Below are 16,028 nucleotides of genomic sequence, written 5' to 3'. Positions count from 1 at the left end.
CCTCATCAAGGGCGGAGCCCGGTAACCCCCCCGCACCCAATAAGAAGCGGCGGGCCGATTCCATCTGGGGCGGAGCTAACGAGCCGAGGGCGTGTCACTCCCCGCTGGATATACGCAGCCACTTACCGGAGGTGACGTCAGATGCGCCCCCAGCTTGAAGAGAGAAGTCGCCACCTCCGAGCGCTGAGAGACCTCCCTGCATCTTTTGGACCGCGCTTTATCCTGTCCCTGAGCCAAGGTGCACCTTGTGCTATCCATCGACTACCTGCCCTTCCTTGCCATCAATCCCTGTGTGAGTCAGTCTTGTCCTGTTTATCTGTGGTCTGTCGGGGCTACTATAAGACCGTGATTAAGTGCCCACCTTCCTATGCTGTACCTCTTGTCAGTGTAATCTAAACGTTCTGCATACAAATATTATAACCTCCTCCGGAGGTCTTGAGAACTGTACCCCTGGTGTCGTGTCATTTAACCCAGCCGTTGTGTCCTTTCCTTAATTGATTTAGCATAGTGCGATTTGGCCAACGTTCGAGTGGAATCGGGTAAACTGTGCAGACGCGGTCATACCAAACCGCTCGGTAAACTAACATCCAAAACCGCGTCTGTAACATTTGGTGTCGGGAAGTGGGATTCGATCCGGAGCGCGTTTCACGCGCTCGAAATTATAACGGCGAAATTTAATTGTGTTTTACAAAAAAAAAAAAAAACCCGAATTTTGAAAGTCGCGCTATGGCAGACCAAGACGGCTGGGTTCCGGTAGAAGAGAGTGAGGCAGGGTCGATCCAGGACCAAATTGAGGGACAAGAGGAGAGCGAAGCAGTGAGGGTAGCAGATTCGCAAAATAGCGTCGTCGCGCACGAGGTTGCGGGCGCGCAAAATGGCGCGCTCGCGCACGTGGTTGAAGAGTCCCAAAATAGCGGCGCCGCGGAGGGCGAGCCCGCGGTGGCGGCTGGGGACGCTGGGCAAACCGGGTTTGACCTCAGATTATTCTTGACCCAACTGAATGCAAAAATGGATAGGATGGAGGGGGCAATGAGGGACGAAGCGAGGGGTACCAATGCCCAAATTGGGAAGTTAGACAAGAAATTTGAGGGGTTAGACAATAATTTTAAGGGATTAGACAAGAAATTTGGGAAGTTAGACGACAAATTTGAGGGGTTAGACAACGGGATAAAAGAGGTGAAAAATGGGTTAATGGGGGTAGAAAATAGAATGGCTGCCCAGGAGAATCAGATAGAGGGAGTGAAAAATGGGTTAGAGGGGTTAGAAAACAGGATGGAAGGCAAATTGAGGGACATGAGGGACCAAGCGGAAAGGGAAGTTAACCAAATGGGGCAGCAGATAGAGGGGGTCAGAATGGGGGTAGAAACCAAACTGGATGCTCACAGGGAGGAAATGGAGCAGATGAGGGTGGCATCTGGGCAGGAGATGCAAGTGATGGGAGAGGAGATCAGAAGAGGGGTGAGTGAGGAGGTCGGAGGAGTGCGCGAGGAGGTGAGGCACTGTAAGGAGCGCATGGAGAAGGAGGTGAGAAAGGGGACTGTAAAATTGCAAGGGGGTATAGAGGAGTTGACGCTGGGAGTAGAACAACTGACAGTGGGACAAAAGGAGTTGGGGGACCAGGTAAAGAAGAACACAGCGGTAATAGAGGGTTTAAAATCGACACAGAAGGAGATGAAAAAGGATGTAGGGGTAATTAAAAAAGAGTGTCAGACGGTACATGAGGACCTGACGAGGAAAATGAACAAAGTGGTAGAGGTGATGGAGGTTAAAGAGCGGGAGGTGCGGGAGCACATAGAAAAAAATAAAGTGGAGTTAGAGGAAGAACTTAAAGGGGCGCACGAGGAGATGAAGGAGGTGAAACAGAAATTAGAAGAAGTGGAAGAAGGGGTGAGCGAAATTAAGAAGCGACGGAGAGAGGATAAGAAAGAGATAAAAGAGGAGGTAAAAGAATTGGTCCAAAGTCTGTGTTCGGATCGTGATGATGTGCTCATTAACCGGATGAGGGATTCGCAGGTGATGGAGGAGAAGCGAAGAGGAAGAGGACCCGGTGTAAGTGGTGACCAATATGGTCGTGCGTATGATGCGCCAGGGGATTTAAGAAGCTTGGGGGTCGAGATGGACCCGGGTGTTTGTGAGAGGCCGTTGGTGAAGTGTGCGACAGGTCTGGTGTGCGAAAAAGGAGGTGTGTGAGAAAGTCCGACTCTGGGGTGTGTGAGGAAAAAGTGCGTGCCAAGGAGTGAGGGTGCTGGCGAGAGTGAGTCGGTCGTAGCGCGTGTGCGAGGGAGCACATGGAAGCGCGGTGTGGTAAGTGTTACAGAGGGTGTGACGGGAGAGTGTGCGCAGGAGTGTGCGCGAGAAAGGTGTGTGACGGACAGGTGCATGGGGAAAGAGTGCGCTGTCAAAGGCAAGGAAGAATGCACGCCTGTGGTGAGTGTTACAGAGGGTGTGACGGGAGAGTGTGCGCAAGAGTGTGCGCGAGAGAGGTGTGTAACGGACGGGTGCATGAGGAAAGAGTGCGCTGTCAAGAGTAAGGGTGAGTGCGCTGTCAAGAATGGAGGTGAGAGTAGTGAGAGTGACAAGGAGCGTGAGTTGGTTGTGACAGGTGAGAAAGGATGCACACCTGGAATGGTAGAGCGTGAGTGGGAATGCACGCTGGAATTGGTAGTGAGGCACGTGGTTGGGTGTGCGAATGAGAGCACACCTGTGATTGTCACAGAGGAGGTGACCGAGGAGGGGGCGCGAAGAGGTGTGTTGGTGAGGTGTGCGAGCGGCGAATGTGTGCCAAGGTGTTCGGTGGTCAGGTGTGTGACCAAGGCTGGGAGTGGAATGAGTGTACCGAGGTGTGTAAGGAAAGGTACGAGGAGCATGGAAACGGCTGGATGTGTGAGCAAGGAACGGGCTGCGGGGTGTAAGCATGCAGGTGAGGCATCGAAGGTAACCGGGTTAGAGGTTAGAGCGACTTTTAGCCGAATCGGGCCCTCGGTGCGTGCTGGGCCTCGCTTTGAACGGCCGCGTCCGTGCTCCACTAGGCGGAGCGGGCGGCTGGATAGGAAGGGTCGTCATGGCGACCACTTTTTGTTGAGGCATTCCGGCAGGTCGAGATCGGGCCATGGGATGGCTCCGTGCCGAGATGGTGCGAGGGATCTCGGCCCGGGTAAACCTCCTGCCCTGCACCGAATGCGGGACGTGTCCAGCCGCTGGCACCACACAACCCGCATTCATGGCTTGGCTGTACGAAGCCGGGCTTTGGACAGGAATTGGCGCACCGAGAGGCATTAGTGAGTAGACTGTGTGATGAGGTTAGTGTTTTGGCCCCAAAATTAGAGAAAAACAAAATTTGATAATTGGCAGTAATGATTGGCAGATGATGAGTAGTGATTGGCAAATTTTTGATTTGTTGAAATTTGATGTGCAAAATTGGTAGTGAGCGATGGGCCCGGTGGGTAAGGGTGGCATCCCTGCCACCCTTCCCATGGTGGGGCAAATGCGCACTAGCTTATGGGGTGTATGGCAGTGAAAACTAGCCCGGGTGGGTTAGGATATTGGTAGGGATCTAGCGAAGATGACATTAGGTAACGTTAAGTTTAGTTAGTGACTGATACCTGTAGTGGGGACGCAGGTAGATTAATGTGGATTATAATGACGAGGGAGCGCAATAGTTTAAAGGGACGACTGGGAAGCGCAAGTTTCAGAGGGGAGTAGTTAGATGAGATGATGCTGTGTGAGGATTGAACAGGTGTGATTGCACAGGTGTGCAACTGGACAGGTGTGTGGAGCAGTGTATGAGTAGTGAGTGTTGTGGATCAGCGCGAATGCGCTTGGGGAGAGAAGGGTGCAGGTGGCACCAGGTGTGAGAGCACAGGTGTGTGGAATATATGGAGCAGAGAATGAGTGGTGTGGAGAGAGTTGGAGTAAGTGGTACGGAGTGGTGTGCATGGTGCGAAGGTGTGGATGGGGGAAGAGTGGACCCCTTTCACGAGTACCCGGGGCGGGTAGTGTAAGTGTTAGGTAGAGGGTACAGGTAAATTGTGGTTGGATATTGGCATCTGTGGTGCGGTTGCAGAATGGTATTGTGGATGGGTGCATTAGTGTTGTGGAAATGGCTGGGCGTGTAGCCTGTTAGTGTGTGTAGTTGGTTGGGCACTCCACCACTGTGAGGATGTCGGCCAGGTGAGGCCGCAGGTGGGCTCTGGGAGCCGTTAGTGTCAGTGGGGCCCGAGGATCCGGAGGACGGACCCGGGTAGCCCAGTGCCAGAGAGGGCACCGAGTGGGGAGAGCGCCAGAGGGCCTTCCCCAAGTAGTTAGGTTAGGGTGAGGAGCAGGTAAGCTCGGAGGCAACTGCAGTGGTGGAGGTGTGCAGGTGGGTAGACCGGCTAGGAGAGCTACACGTCGCGGCCCAGAAATTGTGCGAGGGCACCGGGAGATGAATCGGGGGAGTGAGACCCCAAATTGAAAAGCACCACAGTTTGGTCAATGGGAATTGGTTCTTAGAACCCATCGTGTAAGTTGGCCAATGGATTGGCAGGGAAAGACCCCGGGTAATGTAAAGTTGTTAAAGTCATTTAGGAAATAGTTAGGATTGATGAACCTGTCGCACCATACGCAGCCACTTACCTGTGGTGATGATGACTCCACACCTGTGTTTTCTTTGTTCTGTGTTGCAGGAAATGAGAATTGCTGTGAAGATTTGTGAGACTCATCACGACGTGGATGAGACATTGGGGTGATTCCATCTCCCCCTCCTTAGGAGGGACTGATGATGAGTTGGAGATGGCAAATTGTGATGAGAGTTGGAAATGGCAAATTTGATTGGTTAGGAGGGAGAGAAGACGAATTTGGTTTATGGGAGGAACGGGGAAGACAGTAGGGACGTTTGTTGATTTGTAAAGTAGATGTTTATGGGTAGTGTTGTGTTTTGTGGAAACAGTAAGGGGTAAGGGAGGGGCAATGTAGGTTACCTGGTGGGGGGGGGGGGGGGGGGGGCGTACGGTAGGAACGTACCTGTCTCACCTGGTTCCCATGTGCCCCCAGTGTGCATTACCTTCTATTGCGTGCACTTTTGCGCCCTTACCACCTTACTCACTTGTCTTCTTCTTTTGTCTCCCACCTCCGAGGATCTGGCTTTGGGGCAGAGAGAGAGGAGAGAGAGGTGCTGGCTCCGCAGTTGTGGGCCTGCACTTTCGCTGCTTGCTGCCGGGATCGATACACCATATGGACCGCAATTTTTGTGGCCGCCCACCATGGACCGCAGTTCTCTTGCGGGCAAGCACCACCCGTGGATGGACCTATGGGTCAACGTGGCACCTATGCCATACAGGTGAACCACTTTTAGTTGGCCCCCTGACGGCCACAATTTAGAAATGGACGCGGTTGGCGCCTTTCTTTATTTTTAAAGAAGCCAGAAGGCCAAGTGCACCACATGAAGGCAAGACCAGCGGCAGAACATCGGCCGGCTGCGACACCACCAGTGATTGTTGAACACTTTATTGGTGCACCGGATGGTGCTGACTGTGTTATGGGGTGGTGCTTTTGGTGCTTGGATGGGGTGCTCTGCACATTATTAAAGGCCGTAAGGCCACAGAGCACTCGTGGGTTGGTGTATCGATGCTGGCACGCGTGCTCTCTCTTTGCATAACATCTGCATGTGTTCCTCCAAAAACAGGTCCTGGATCGTAGTGTAAATATCAGCGTAGTCTTGTGTAAATAATGCTCCCTACCGGCTGTATGTTTAGTTTGAGAATTCTTTCCGCGATTCGGTTAGCCTGTGGGTGTGTTTCTGTGAGGAGAAGGTTGCAACGTCGCAGGGGGACATATTTACTCATTTGTGAACATCTGTAAAACTGTCGCACTCAGGGTAGAGTTAATAGTAGAGGGAACTACATCTGAGTGCCACACTAACGTAGGTAAAAATTTATCGGGTCGGGACGCCCCGAGGGTAGAGAAGGGTGCAATGTTGCGGATATGGGATTTGGCCTCCATCCATATCCGCTTGTAAATATTCCCCTATTTCCCCAATACTCCCCAACTATCCCCAATCCCCCATTCCCTAGTCCCATTGTCTGTAAACAACACTCTGTAGAACCGACCTTCCCCTTTTTCCCCCATTAAATGTCGTGCCCAGGTTCACCGCATCTCACGTAGACAACTATAGGACATCTTGCTAGTTATTCTTAGTCTATGTCAGTTAAGGACTCGTTTCCATTAATTCTGACTCTTCGTTGCACCAGAATGTGATTGTATGGCACCAGTAGTGAGTTTAGGACCTCCCAATACCTCCCCACAACCTCATCTCCGCACCCTCCCATCATCTCATGGAACAACAACAACTACAACCACAGCGGGGGCGGCGCGGCCGCGGCGCGGGGAGTGGGCGTCCTCACTCCGGCTTGGTTAGCCGCCATTGCCCATGTGCTCCGACGGGGTTACCACGAAGGGGCTGACTGTCAGCTCCTCGTCAAGGGCGGAGCCCGGTAACCCCCCCGCACCCAATAAGAAGCGGCGGGCCGATTCCATCTGGGGCGGAGCTAACGAGCCGAGGGCGTGTCACTCCCCGCTGGATATACGCAGCCACTTACCGGAGGTGACGTCAGATGCGCCCCCAGCTTGGAGAGAGAAGTCGCCACCTTCGAGCGCTGAGAGACCTCCCTGCATCTTTTGGACCGCGCTTTATCCTGTCCCTGAGCCAAAGTGCACCTTGTGCTATCCATCGACTACCTGCCCTTCCTTGCCATCAATCCCTGTGTGAGTCAGTCTTGTCCTGTTTATCTGTGGTCTGTCGGGGCTACTATAAGACCGTGATTAAGTGCCCACCTTCCTATGCTGTACCTCTTGTCAGTGTAATCTAAACGTTCTGCATACAAATATTATAACCTCCTCCGGAGGTCTTGAGAACTGTACCCCTGGTGTCGTGTCATTTAACCCAGCCGTTGTGTCCTTTCCTTAATTGATTTAGCATAGCGCGATTTGGCCAACGTTCGAGTGGAATCGGGTAAACTGTGCAGACGCGGTCATACCAAACCGCTCGGTAAACTAACATCCAAAACCGCGTCTGTAACAATATGTATGAAGTTTTGTCATGAACCGTTGAAAGGTTCTGGAGATAGTTTTTCAAATATTTTCCTTGAATCCAAGATGGCCGCCATACCACGTGACTGATATCATTTGCAAACTTAAATTATCATGTGCAGTCGATCACACCTGTCAAGTTTCGGATTAATCCGTTCAGCGGTTCTGGAGAAGAAGATGTTTAAGATTATGACGAAAGGGAGCGGGAGACAAGATGGGGAGAGAGAGGGAGGCACACAAGTACAACAGCAGCGAACAGGGACAACGGAAGATCTGCGGGAGGAGGCATGGGAAGGCGGGGGTGGAGGGGGGAGGTGGGGTGGGAAAGTATAAAACACATGGACACTGCTGGAACTTCCAGGAAAGAAAAAAGTCGGCATTTCCCCCCAAAAAAGTGGATTTGGGGTGAATTATTCAGGGATAGAAGAGATCAAGGTTTTAGATGGGGGAAGATAAGAGATGGTGGTGAACAGCTGTTTTAAAGACCTGGAGGGAGGAGTGGGATTGAAGAGAGTGAGGGAGTTTGTTCCAGAGGTGGGAGTAAAGAGGAATGAAGCAGTGAAGGTGAGCAGAGAGTCTTGATTTTGGCAATTTCACCAGAAGAGGGTTACTGGCAGATCTTGTGCGACCTGTAGGAATATTTGGGGGACAGAGCACAGATAGAGATGGGGGAGCTAGGCCGGATAGGAGTCGATAGAAGACAGAAAGACCACCTACCTGCCTGCGTTGAGTGAGAGTGAAAGGCCCTCGGAGTTAGCTTCATCGCGGGAGATTCCAATGATTCTGAAAGCTATGGTTTCAAGTGTGAAGACGAGTTAGGTGTGAGGCAGGAGCACCAGCCCAGAGGGGAGAGCAATATTCCATTGAGCTGCAGATGAAAGCCTTGTATGTGGTGAGGAGCTCAGGTGTGCCAAGGAAGGACCTCGCACGACGGAGGATGCCCAGTCGGCGACTGGCTTTTGAGGCCAGCTTGGAAATGTGGTTTTCCAGGAAAGGACATGGCAGATAGTGAGACCCAAAAGCTTGAGTGACAGAACTTCTTGGAGAGAATTGTTCAGAAAGTAGATGGGAGGGTTGTCCAGTCGGTCTTTTCGGAGAGACATAGTAAGTGTGTGAGATTTGTCAGGATTGAAAGACATGTTCCACTTGTTTAACCAGCCTGTGATTTTTGTCCTGGTCTGCAGAGAATGAGGAGGCTGCAGACTGCCAATCTGAGATATGAGGAATGGAGCGGCAGAGTGTGGAGTCATCAGCAAAGAGATAGAGATGATTTTCAAGAGAGTCAGAGAGATCATTGATGAAGACCAGAAAAAGCACAGGGCCCAGAACACTGACTTGGGGAACTCCAGCCTGAACAGGAAAGGGGAGATGAGAGAAACGCATTCAGGGCCACACATCGACTACGACCAGAGAGGAAGTCCGCAAGCCATGCATGGAGATTTCCATGGATACCATAGGAGGAGAGTTTGGTGAGCAGTGCGGGGTGCCAGACCGTATCGAAGGAACATGATATGTCAAGGGAGACAGCTCTAATTTCCTGGTTGGCATTGAGGACCTCCATCCATTGTTGAGACAGCAGAAGCAGCATGTCCAGAGTAGAGTGACCTGGTCTGAAACCAAATTGATGATCAGAGATCAAGCCATTGGAGAAGAGGAAAGATTTGATATTCGAAGCAATGATGGATTCCATGACTTTGCTGATAATTGGGAGAAGGCTGATTTGTCTGTAGTTGCAAGGATCTGTTTTTGCACATTTTTTGTGTAAAGCGGTGATGTTGGCTGATTTCCAGGATGCTGGCAGATGACCTTGAGCAAAAGAGAGGGTGAAGGGAACAGAGAGAGGGTGAGATAGAGTGGCAGAGCAGGATTTTAGGACCCGTGGGCTCATGCCGTCTGGTCCAGTTGCAGAATCATAGTCGAGGATTGACAGGAACTTCTCCACCTTGTCAGGAGAGAAGGACACAGAGTGTAGGAGCAGCTGGGTACACAGAGACGGGTTTGGAACACAAGATTTTGAGGCAAACACAGAGTTGAGGCATTCAGCTTTTTCACATGCGGAGTCAGCTGTGTAGTCGTTTGAGATAAGGGAGGGGATGGAGGGGGAACAAACACCAGAAACAGATTTGACCAGATGCCACCAAGATTTGGAGGAGGGAGACAGGTTTGAGAGTTCAGTCTTGAGAGTAGAGATATATTGTTTCGTGGCTCTCCTGAGGGTAGACACACACTTGTTCCGAGCTTTGTGAAAAAACATGCATTGTAAGGCCATTTTCCCTGCTAGAGCGGGGGTTTGCCTTGCGGTCCCCATGACAATCTTCTCCATTTTGCCCTATTTTCTGCATCTCCCCTTGTTAACCCCCTTACCCGCATTTCTTCTTCCACTCAACTTTAGCCAAGTCTTTCTCGGTCTTCCCCGTCTTCTACTTCCTTCGACATTCATTTCCATCACTCTTCTCAACCAGTCACTTTCATCCTTCCTCAACACATGACCAAACCATCTCAACCTGTTTCTCTTCACAGCTTCAATTACAGGCTCTATTCCCAAGGGAACTGAGATTTCCTTCAGTTGGATTAGCCTTCCATGAGGTGAAGGCAAGTTGCTTCATGGCAACTGCCTCACCACAAGCTTCAGTGTCCCATGGATGGGAGGAAGAGTATGACAACTGAAGACGAGATGGGATAAATCTGTGCATGAGAGAGAGCAGTTTACTTTGGAAGAATTCCCAGGAAGAGTAGATGTCAGAGGCAGTAGCGATGGGAGAGCAGTCCAGATGATTGATGGCTGCTTGAAGACCGTGCCAGTCGGCCCAAGTGAAATGCCAGACTCGTCGGCGCTGAGAAGACTCTCTGAGAATGGCCAGAGAGATATCCACTTTAACAAGGAAATGGTCAGAAGAACCAATTGGAGCAGAAGAAGAGCAGCAGACATTTGCAGGGAAGTTAGTCAAAACCAAGTCTAGAGGGGAAGATGCTCCATTGACTGAGATCTGGGTCGGGAAATTGACAGATTGTGTCAGTCCCAGTGAGTCGCAGAAGTCCGTTGCCGAGGTGCCATGGCTGGTGTAAGAGGAACCCACACCCAGCCAGCTGGCATGATGACAGTTGAAGTCGCCACATATGATGTCATAGGAAATGGCAGCCAATTCGTCTAAATTGTAAAAAAAAAGAAATTCGTCATGATAAAGATATTGCCTGAGGCTACAACCATGCATTGTGTCATATGGCTGTCTGCAAAGGCGTTTTCGGTACGGTAGGTACAAAAAAACGTCCGACAACTAGAATAATAATAATAATAATCATGAAAAACGAGAATCCTAACAGGAACAATAGGCGCCCGCGGAACTACGTAACTTCCGGTTAGTGCACCCTTCGCGACAACAGTCACGTGATTGGATACGTTGAAAACAAACCACAAAAGGGCACGTGTTACAGCTTACTTCCGGTAGTCTCGCCCTCACCTATAGGTCTTTCAAGCAAGCATAGCTTTGCTTGGAAGCCTAATGACAAAAGCAAATAGTTAATCTTATGCTAATGTGATTAATTGAAAAGAAATGACTGGGGTAGGTGGAGGGGAGCAATCAAAATTATATATGTATGTAGGTTGTAACACGGTATTTCATAAATTTTAATCATTAGACAATCGGAGGAGTATCTGAATGCTGGGCTACATCATTTAATCATGTTACCTGCTTCCTGGTTGGATAAGCTTACTTTGAAGACACGAAGATTATTTTGTGGGTTTTCCAGCAAACCACGAATAGCAAACTCCATTCTCTGCACGTCCCTGCAATAAAGACCACATGATGATGATAATCATTTGGACAAGAGGAGGGGAGCATTGATAGATTGATTTACAGTAATGACAAAGAGGTGGTAAGGGTTGTATTGATTGATGGTAGTGTGGTAAGGGTTGTATTGATTTATGGTAGTGTGGTATGGGTTGTATTGATTTATGGTAGTGTGGTAGGGGTTGTATTGATTGATGGTAGTGTGGTAAGGGTTGTATTGATTGATGGTAGTGTGGTATGGGTTGTATTGATTGATGGTAGTGTGGTAAGGGTTGTATTGATTGATGGTAGTGTGGTAAGGGTTGTATTGATTTATGGTAGTGTGGTATGGGTTGTATTGATTTATGGTAGTGTGGTAGGGGTTGTATTGATTGATGGTAGTGTGGTAAGGGTTGTATTGATTTATGGTAGTGTGGTATGGGTTGTATTGATTTCTGGTAGTGTGGTAGGGGTTGTATTGATTGATGGTAGTGTGGTAGGGGTTGTATTGATTTATGGTCGTGTGGTAAGGGTTGTATTGATTTATGGTAGTGTGATATGGGTTGTATTGATTGATGGTAGTGTGGTAGGGGTTGTATTGATTGATGGTAGTGTGGTATGGGTTGTATTGATTTCTGGTAGTGTGGTATGGGTTGTATTGATTTATGGTAGTGTGGTAGGGGTTGTATTGATTGATGGTAGTGTGGTAAGGGTTGTATTGATTGATGGTAGTGTGGTAAGGGTTGTATTGATTTATGGTAGTGTGGTAAGGGTTGTATTGATTTATGGTAGTGTGGTATGGGTTGTATTGATTTCTGGTAGTGTGGTAAGGGTTGTATTGATTTATGGTAGTGTGGTAAGGGTTGTATTGATTTATGGTAGTGTGGTAAGGGTTGTATTGATTGATGGTAGTGTGGTAGGGGTTGTATTGATTTCTGGTAGTGTGGTAAGGGTTGTATTGATTTATGGTAGTGTGGTAAGGGTTGTATTGATTGATGGTAGTGTGGTAGGGGTTGTATTGATTGATGGTAGTGTGGTAGGGGTTGTATTGATTCCTGGTAGTGTGGTAGGGGTTGTATTGATTGATGGTAATGTGGTAAGGGTTGTATTGATTTATGGTAGTGTGGTATGGGTTGTATTGATTTTCTGGTAGTGTGGTAGGGGTTGTATTGATTTATGGTAGTGTGGTAGGGGTTGTATTGATTTTCTGGTAGTGTGGTAGGGGTTGTATTGATTTATGGTAGTGTGGTAGGGGTTGTATTGATTTATGGTAGTGTGGTAGGGGTTGTATTGATTTATGGCAGTGTGGTATGGGTTGTATTGATTTATGGTAGTGTGGTATGGATTGTATTGATTGATGGTAGTGTGGTATGGGTTGTATTGATTTATGGTAGTGTGGTATGGGTTGTATTGATTTATGGTAGTGTGGTATGGGTTGTATTGATTGATGGTAGTGTGGTATGGGTTGTATTGATTTATGGTAGTGTGGTATGGGTTGTATTGATTTATGGTAGTGTGGTATGGGTTGTATTGATTTATGGTAGTGTGGTATGGGTTGTATTGATTTATGGTAGTGTGGTATGGGTTGTATTGATTTATGGTCGTGTGGTAGGGGTTGTATTGATTTATGGGAGTGTTGTAGGGTTGTATTGATTTATGGTAGTGTGGTATGGGTTGTATTGATTTATGGTAGTGTGGTAAGGGTTGTATTGATTTATGGTAGTGTTGTAGGGTTGTGTTGTCGGGTTGTGTTGTCGGGTTGTGTTGATTTATGGTAGTTAGTGTGGTAGGGGTTGTATTGATTTAGGATAGATTTATTGGTGGTAGGGATTGTATTGATTGCTGTAGGGGATGTGTAGATTTATGGTAGTGGTACTAGTGATTTAAAGAGGTGGTAGGGATTGAATTGAGTCATATTGATTTAAAGAGGTGATAGACGTTGTAGAGGACGGGACAAATGAAAAGGTCAATTTTGTCATTATCAGTCCAAAAAATAAAGAAAAAATAAATAAAAACGATCTTCTCCCCTGCCTCCCACCCCTCCCCCACCCTCTCCCCTTCCCATCCTCCTCCCCTCCCCACCACGCCCACTCCCCTTCCCTCCCTCCCTCCTTCCCACTCTCCGGGCAACACCAGGTGGGTACTTCAGCCAGTAGCAATAATAAAAGGAGAACGAGCATCAAAATACAGTGATGGCACAGTGCCGTTTTGGCAGTGTTTAAAAGAAGCAACCATCATCAACCAATGAAGTTACCAAACGTACCTCAAATAATATGCAACTATATATGTTCGGAAAGCTTTTTGCAAACTTCTGACTAAAATGCCACAACGACAAGAGAGCAAGAGCAAACTAGACAATTAAAAACAATTCTTACCCCGAATATAGGTCCAGTGGGCAGTACCTATTGACCTTCTTGCATTTTCCATTGGTAACCTGTCAAAAAAATTGGAATGTAAAATTGTAAATACCAAGAATGACTGCACTGTGGTCACAACCTGTGACAAAATCTGCTAACGGGCCGATTGGGAAACGTGCACTTAAAGCACTCTTAAAGGATGGACAGCACGATTGGGAAACACATTTTATGCGCATTTAAAAGATCAACTCGACACCTCTCATCCATAACACCCTCCACAACTCGACACCATGCTTTCCCTAAATGGATCACTGAACTTGCTACATTTTGTAATTTTTCTACAATAAAACATCTAAATAGTCCACTTTTTTGTAACGCTCTTTATACAGTGCATTCAGAAAGTATTCACACCCCTTGACTTTTCTCACATTTTCTTGTGTTACAGCCTGAATTTAATAAATGGATTGAATAAACCAGGCTTTCCAACTTCCTCCACTCAGACTATCAATGGAACCATCAATTTTTCAGTCGATCAATTTCTATCAGACTATCAACTATCAATTCAACTATAAACTATCAACTATCAACTATCTCAGACTATCAATTTTTCAATCCTGACCAATCCCACACTCTTACTATGTCTCTCCGAAAAGACCGACTAGACAACCCTCCCATCTACTTTCTCAACAATCCTCTCCAAGAAGTTCTGTCGCTCAAGCTTTTGGGTCTCACTATCTGCCATGATCTTTCCTGGGATCAAAGCCAGTCGCCGACTGGGCATCCTCCGTCGTGCTAAGTCCTTCCTTGGCACACCTGAACTCCTCACCACATACAAGGCTTTCATCCGCAGCTCAATGGAATACTGTTCTCCCCTCTGGGCCGGTGCTCCTGCCTCACACCTAGCTCGGCTTCACGCTGTTGAAACCAAAGCTTTCAGAATCATTGGAATCTCCCGCAATGAAGCGAACTCCGAGGGCCTTTCACATACTCACCGCAGGCAGGTTGGTGGTCTTTCTGTCTCCTACCGACTCCTCTCCGGCCTTGCTCCCCACCAGCTCTCTCTGGGCTCTGTCCCCCAAATATTCCTCCAGGTCGCACAAGATCTGCCTGCAACCCTCTTATGGTTAAACTGCCAAAATCACAAGACTCTCTGCTCACCTTCACTCCTCTTTTCTCCCACCTCTGGAACAAACTCCCTCACTCTCTTCAATCCCACTCCTCCCTCCAGGTCTTTAAAACAGCTGTTCACCACCATCTCTTATCTTCCCCCATCCAAAACCTTGATCTTTTCTACCCCTGCTAATTTCACCCCAGATACACTTTTTTGAAATACCATCTTCTTTCCTGGAAGTCCTTGCAGTGTCCTTGTGTTTTATACTTCTCCCACCCGCACCCTACCCTCCCCCCCCCTTCCCTTCCCACACCTCCTCCCCCCCCCCCCCAAGCTCTCGCTCTCTCTCTCTCTCTCTCTCTCTCAAATGCTGTGTTTTTGCTTCCCCTTCACTCCCCATCTTGTCTACCTCTACCCTTATTATATGTTTTGTGTGTCTGTTTGATTTTTTTTGTGTGATAAATGTTAGCTCTTTCACGAGCCTCGATCCTGTATACAAAAAAATAAGAAAACCCTATTCTCTCCTCTTCTCTTTCTGTATACAGGCTGGAATGCCCAAGGCAATATCTTCAGCCCAGTCTTGTTCCTCATGTGCCTTTATGACTTCACTACAACAACAACAATATGCATTTGAAGGCCATTTTCCATGCTAGAGCAGGGGTTAGCCTTGCGGTCCCCATGACAATCTTCTCCCATGGTTCTCTTTTTGAGGCAATGTTTTTATGGCCGGATGCCCTTCCTGACACCAACCCTCTTAGTCGCCTCTTATGGCACGCAGGGATACGGTGTACCTATTCTAAACCAGGGTACACACCGGGACTGATGTCAGGAAATGTTCTGATGTCAGGAACTGATGTCAGGAAGAAAACTTCACTGATGTTCTGAAAAACACTCTTTCTTTCTTTCATGAAATGGGAAGATTCCACTTTATCTCAAACGGTGACTAAGAAGCCTACCCCCTCCCCCCCCATCCCATTGACAGGTGAACGGCAGCTCTGCCATTCTCTGCTGATCTGTAATCGATTATATTGTTGCGCAACCGCCGAAATTTATATTAGGCGATCGCGGATGCCGATCACGAAGACTTTAACTCCGAGGCGGAAGCTCAATGGCGGATTCCAAAATCTAAAACCCCGAAGCGCACGGAATGGAGGGAAGCAGCGCAAGTCCCCGCAGCCTTATCTATCAAATCAATCACCCGGTAAACTGCGTTCAGGTATTATGTACAAAAAGTAACACAAGGGTTTATTGGGAAAAGCAAAGACAGGAAAAGCATGCGCCGGTAATGAAATAAGGTAGCTAAATTGGGATCCCACACACAACAGATATCAAATACAAAACGAGGGAATATGAATTAACAAAAAGAACACGTCACGTCGTTATCTGTCTCGTCGTCTTCCTTGGCTGCTGTCCAACACCACTCCGCCTTGCCCGACCGCACACCACGAGGTCCTTTGCTCCAAATTCCTCAAGGCCTCGCTCCACGCGCCACGCATCCCACGCAGGCTCGCGGCTCCACACGGGGTCGACTCCGACCAAAGTCCTGCCGCGTCTCAAACCCAACTGCTCAAAACGGACTCGGGCTCTGCACTGCACTGCCAGGAATCCAACTGCTCTGGATCAACTGCCAACTCTGCCCGTGCGCACCTCAAAAACTGTCTGGCGTTCTCTCAACTCAACTCGTGCTGAACTCGACTGTCAGGATCGCACCTCAAAATGAACTCATGA

The 16,028-nt window shown here is 48.4% G+C and overlaps 1 protein-coding gene across 1 annotated transcript in view; it reads right to left on the bottom strand.

Annotated features, from left to right (window-relative positions):
• Window positions 1-16,028, bottom strand: part of IPPK (inositol-pentakisphosphate 2-kinase) — an 86,531-nt gene that overhangs the window by 20,852 nt on the left and 49,651 nt on the right. Inside the window, exons 8-9 of the mRNA XM_078776153.1 lie at window positions 13,208-13,266; window positions 10,777-10,849 (exon numbers count right to left, since the gene is read on the bottom strand). Coding sequence (XP_078632279.1) covers window positions 10,777-10,849; window positions 13,208-13,266 — 132 coding nt within the window. The remainder of the gene's footprint in view (window positions 1-10,776; window positions 10,850-13,207; window positions 13,267-16,028) is intronic.

The sequence above is a fragment of the Myxine glutinosa genome, chromosome 4, assembly GCF_964187855.1.
Source record: "Myxine glutinosa chromosome 4, kmMyxGlut1.1, whole genome shotgun sequence".
Classification (NCBI taxonomy): Eukaryota; Metazoa; Chordata; class Myxini; order Myxiniformes; family Myxinidae; genus Myxine; species Myxine glutinosa.
This window is presented reverse-complemented; position numbering and strand designations above follow the sequence as displayed.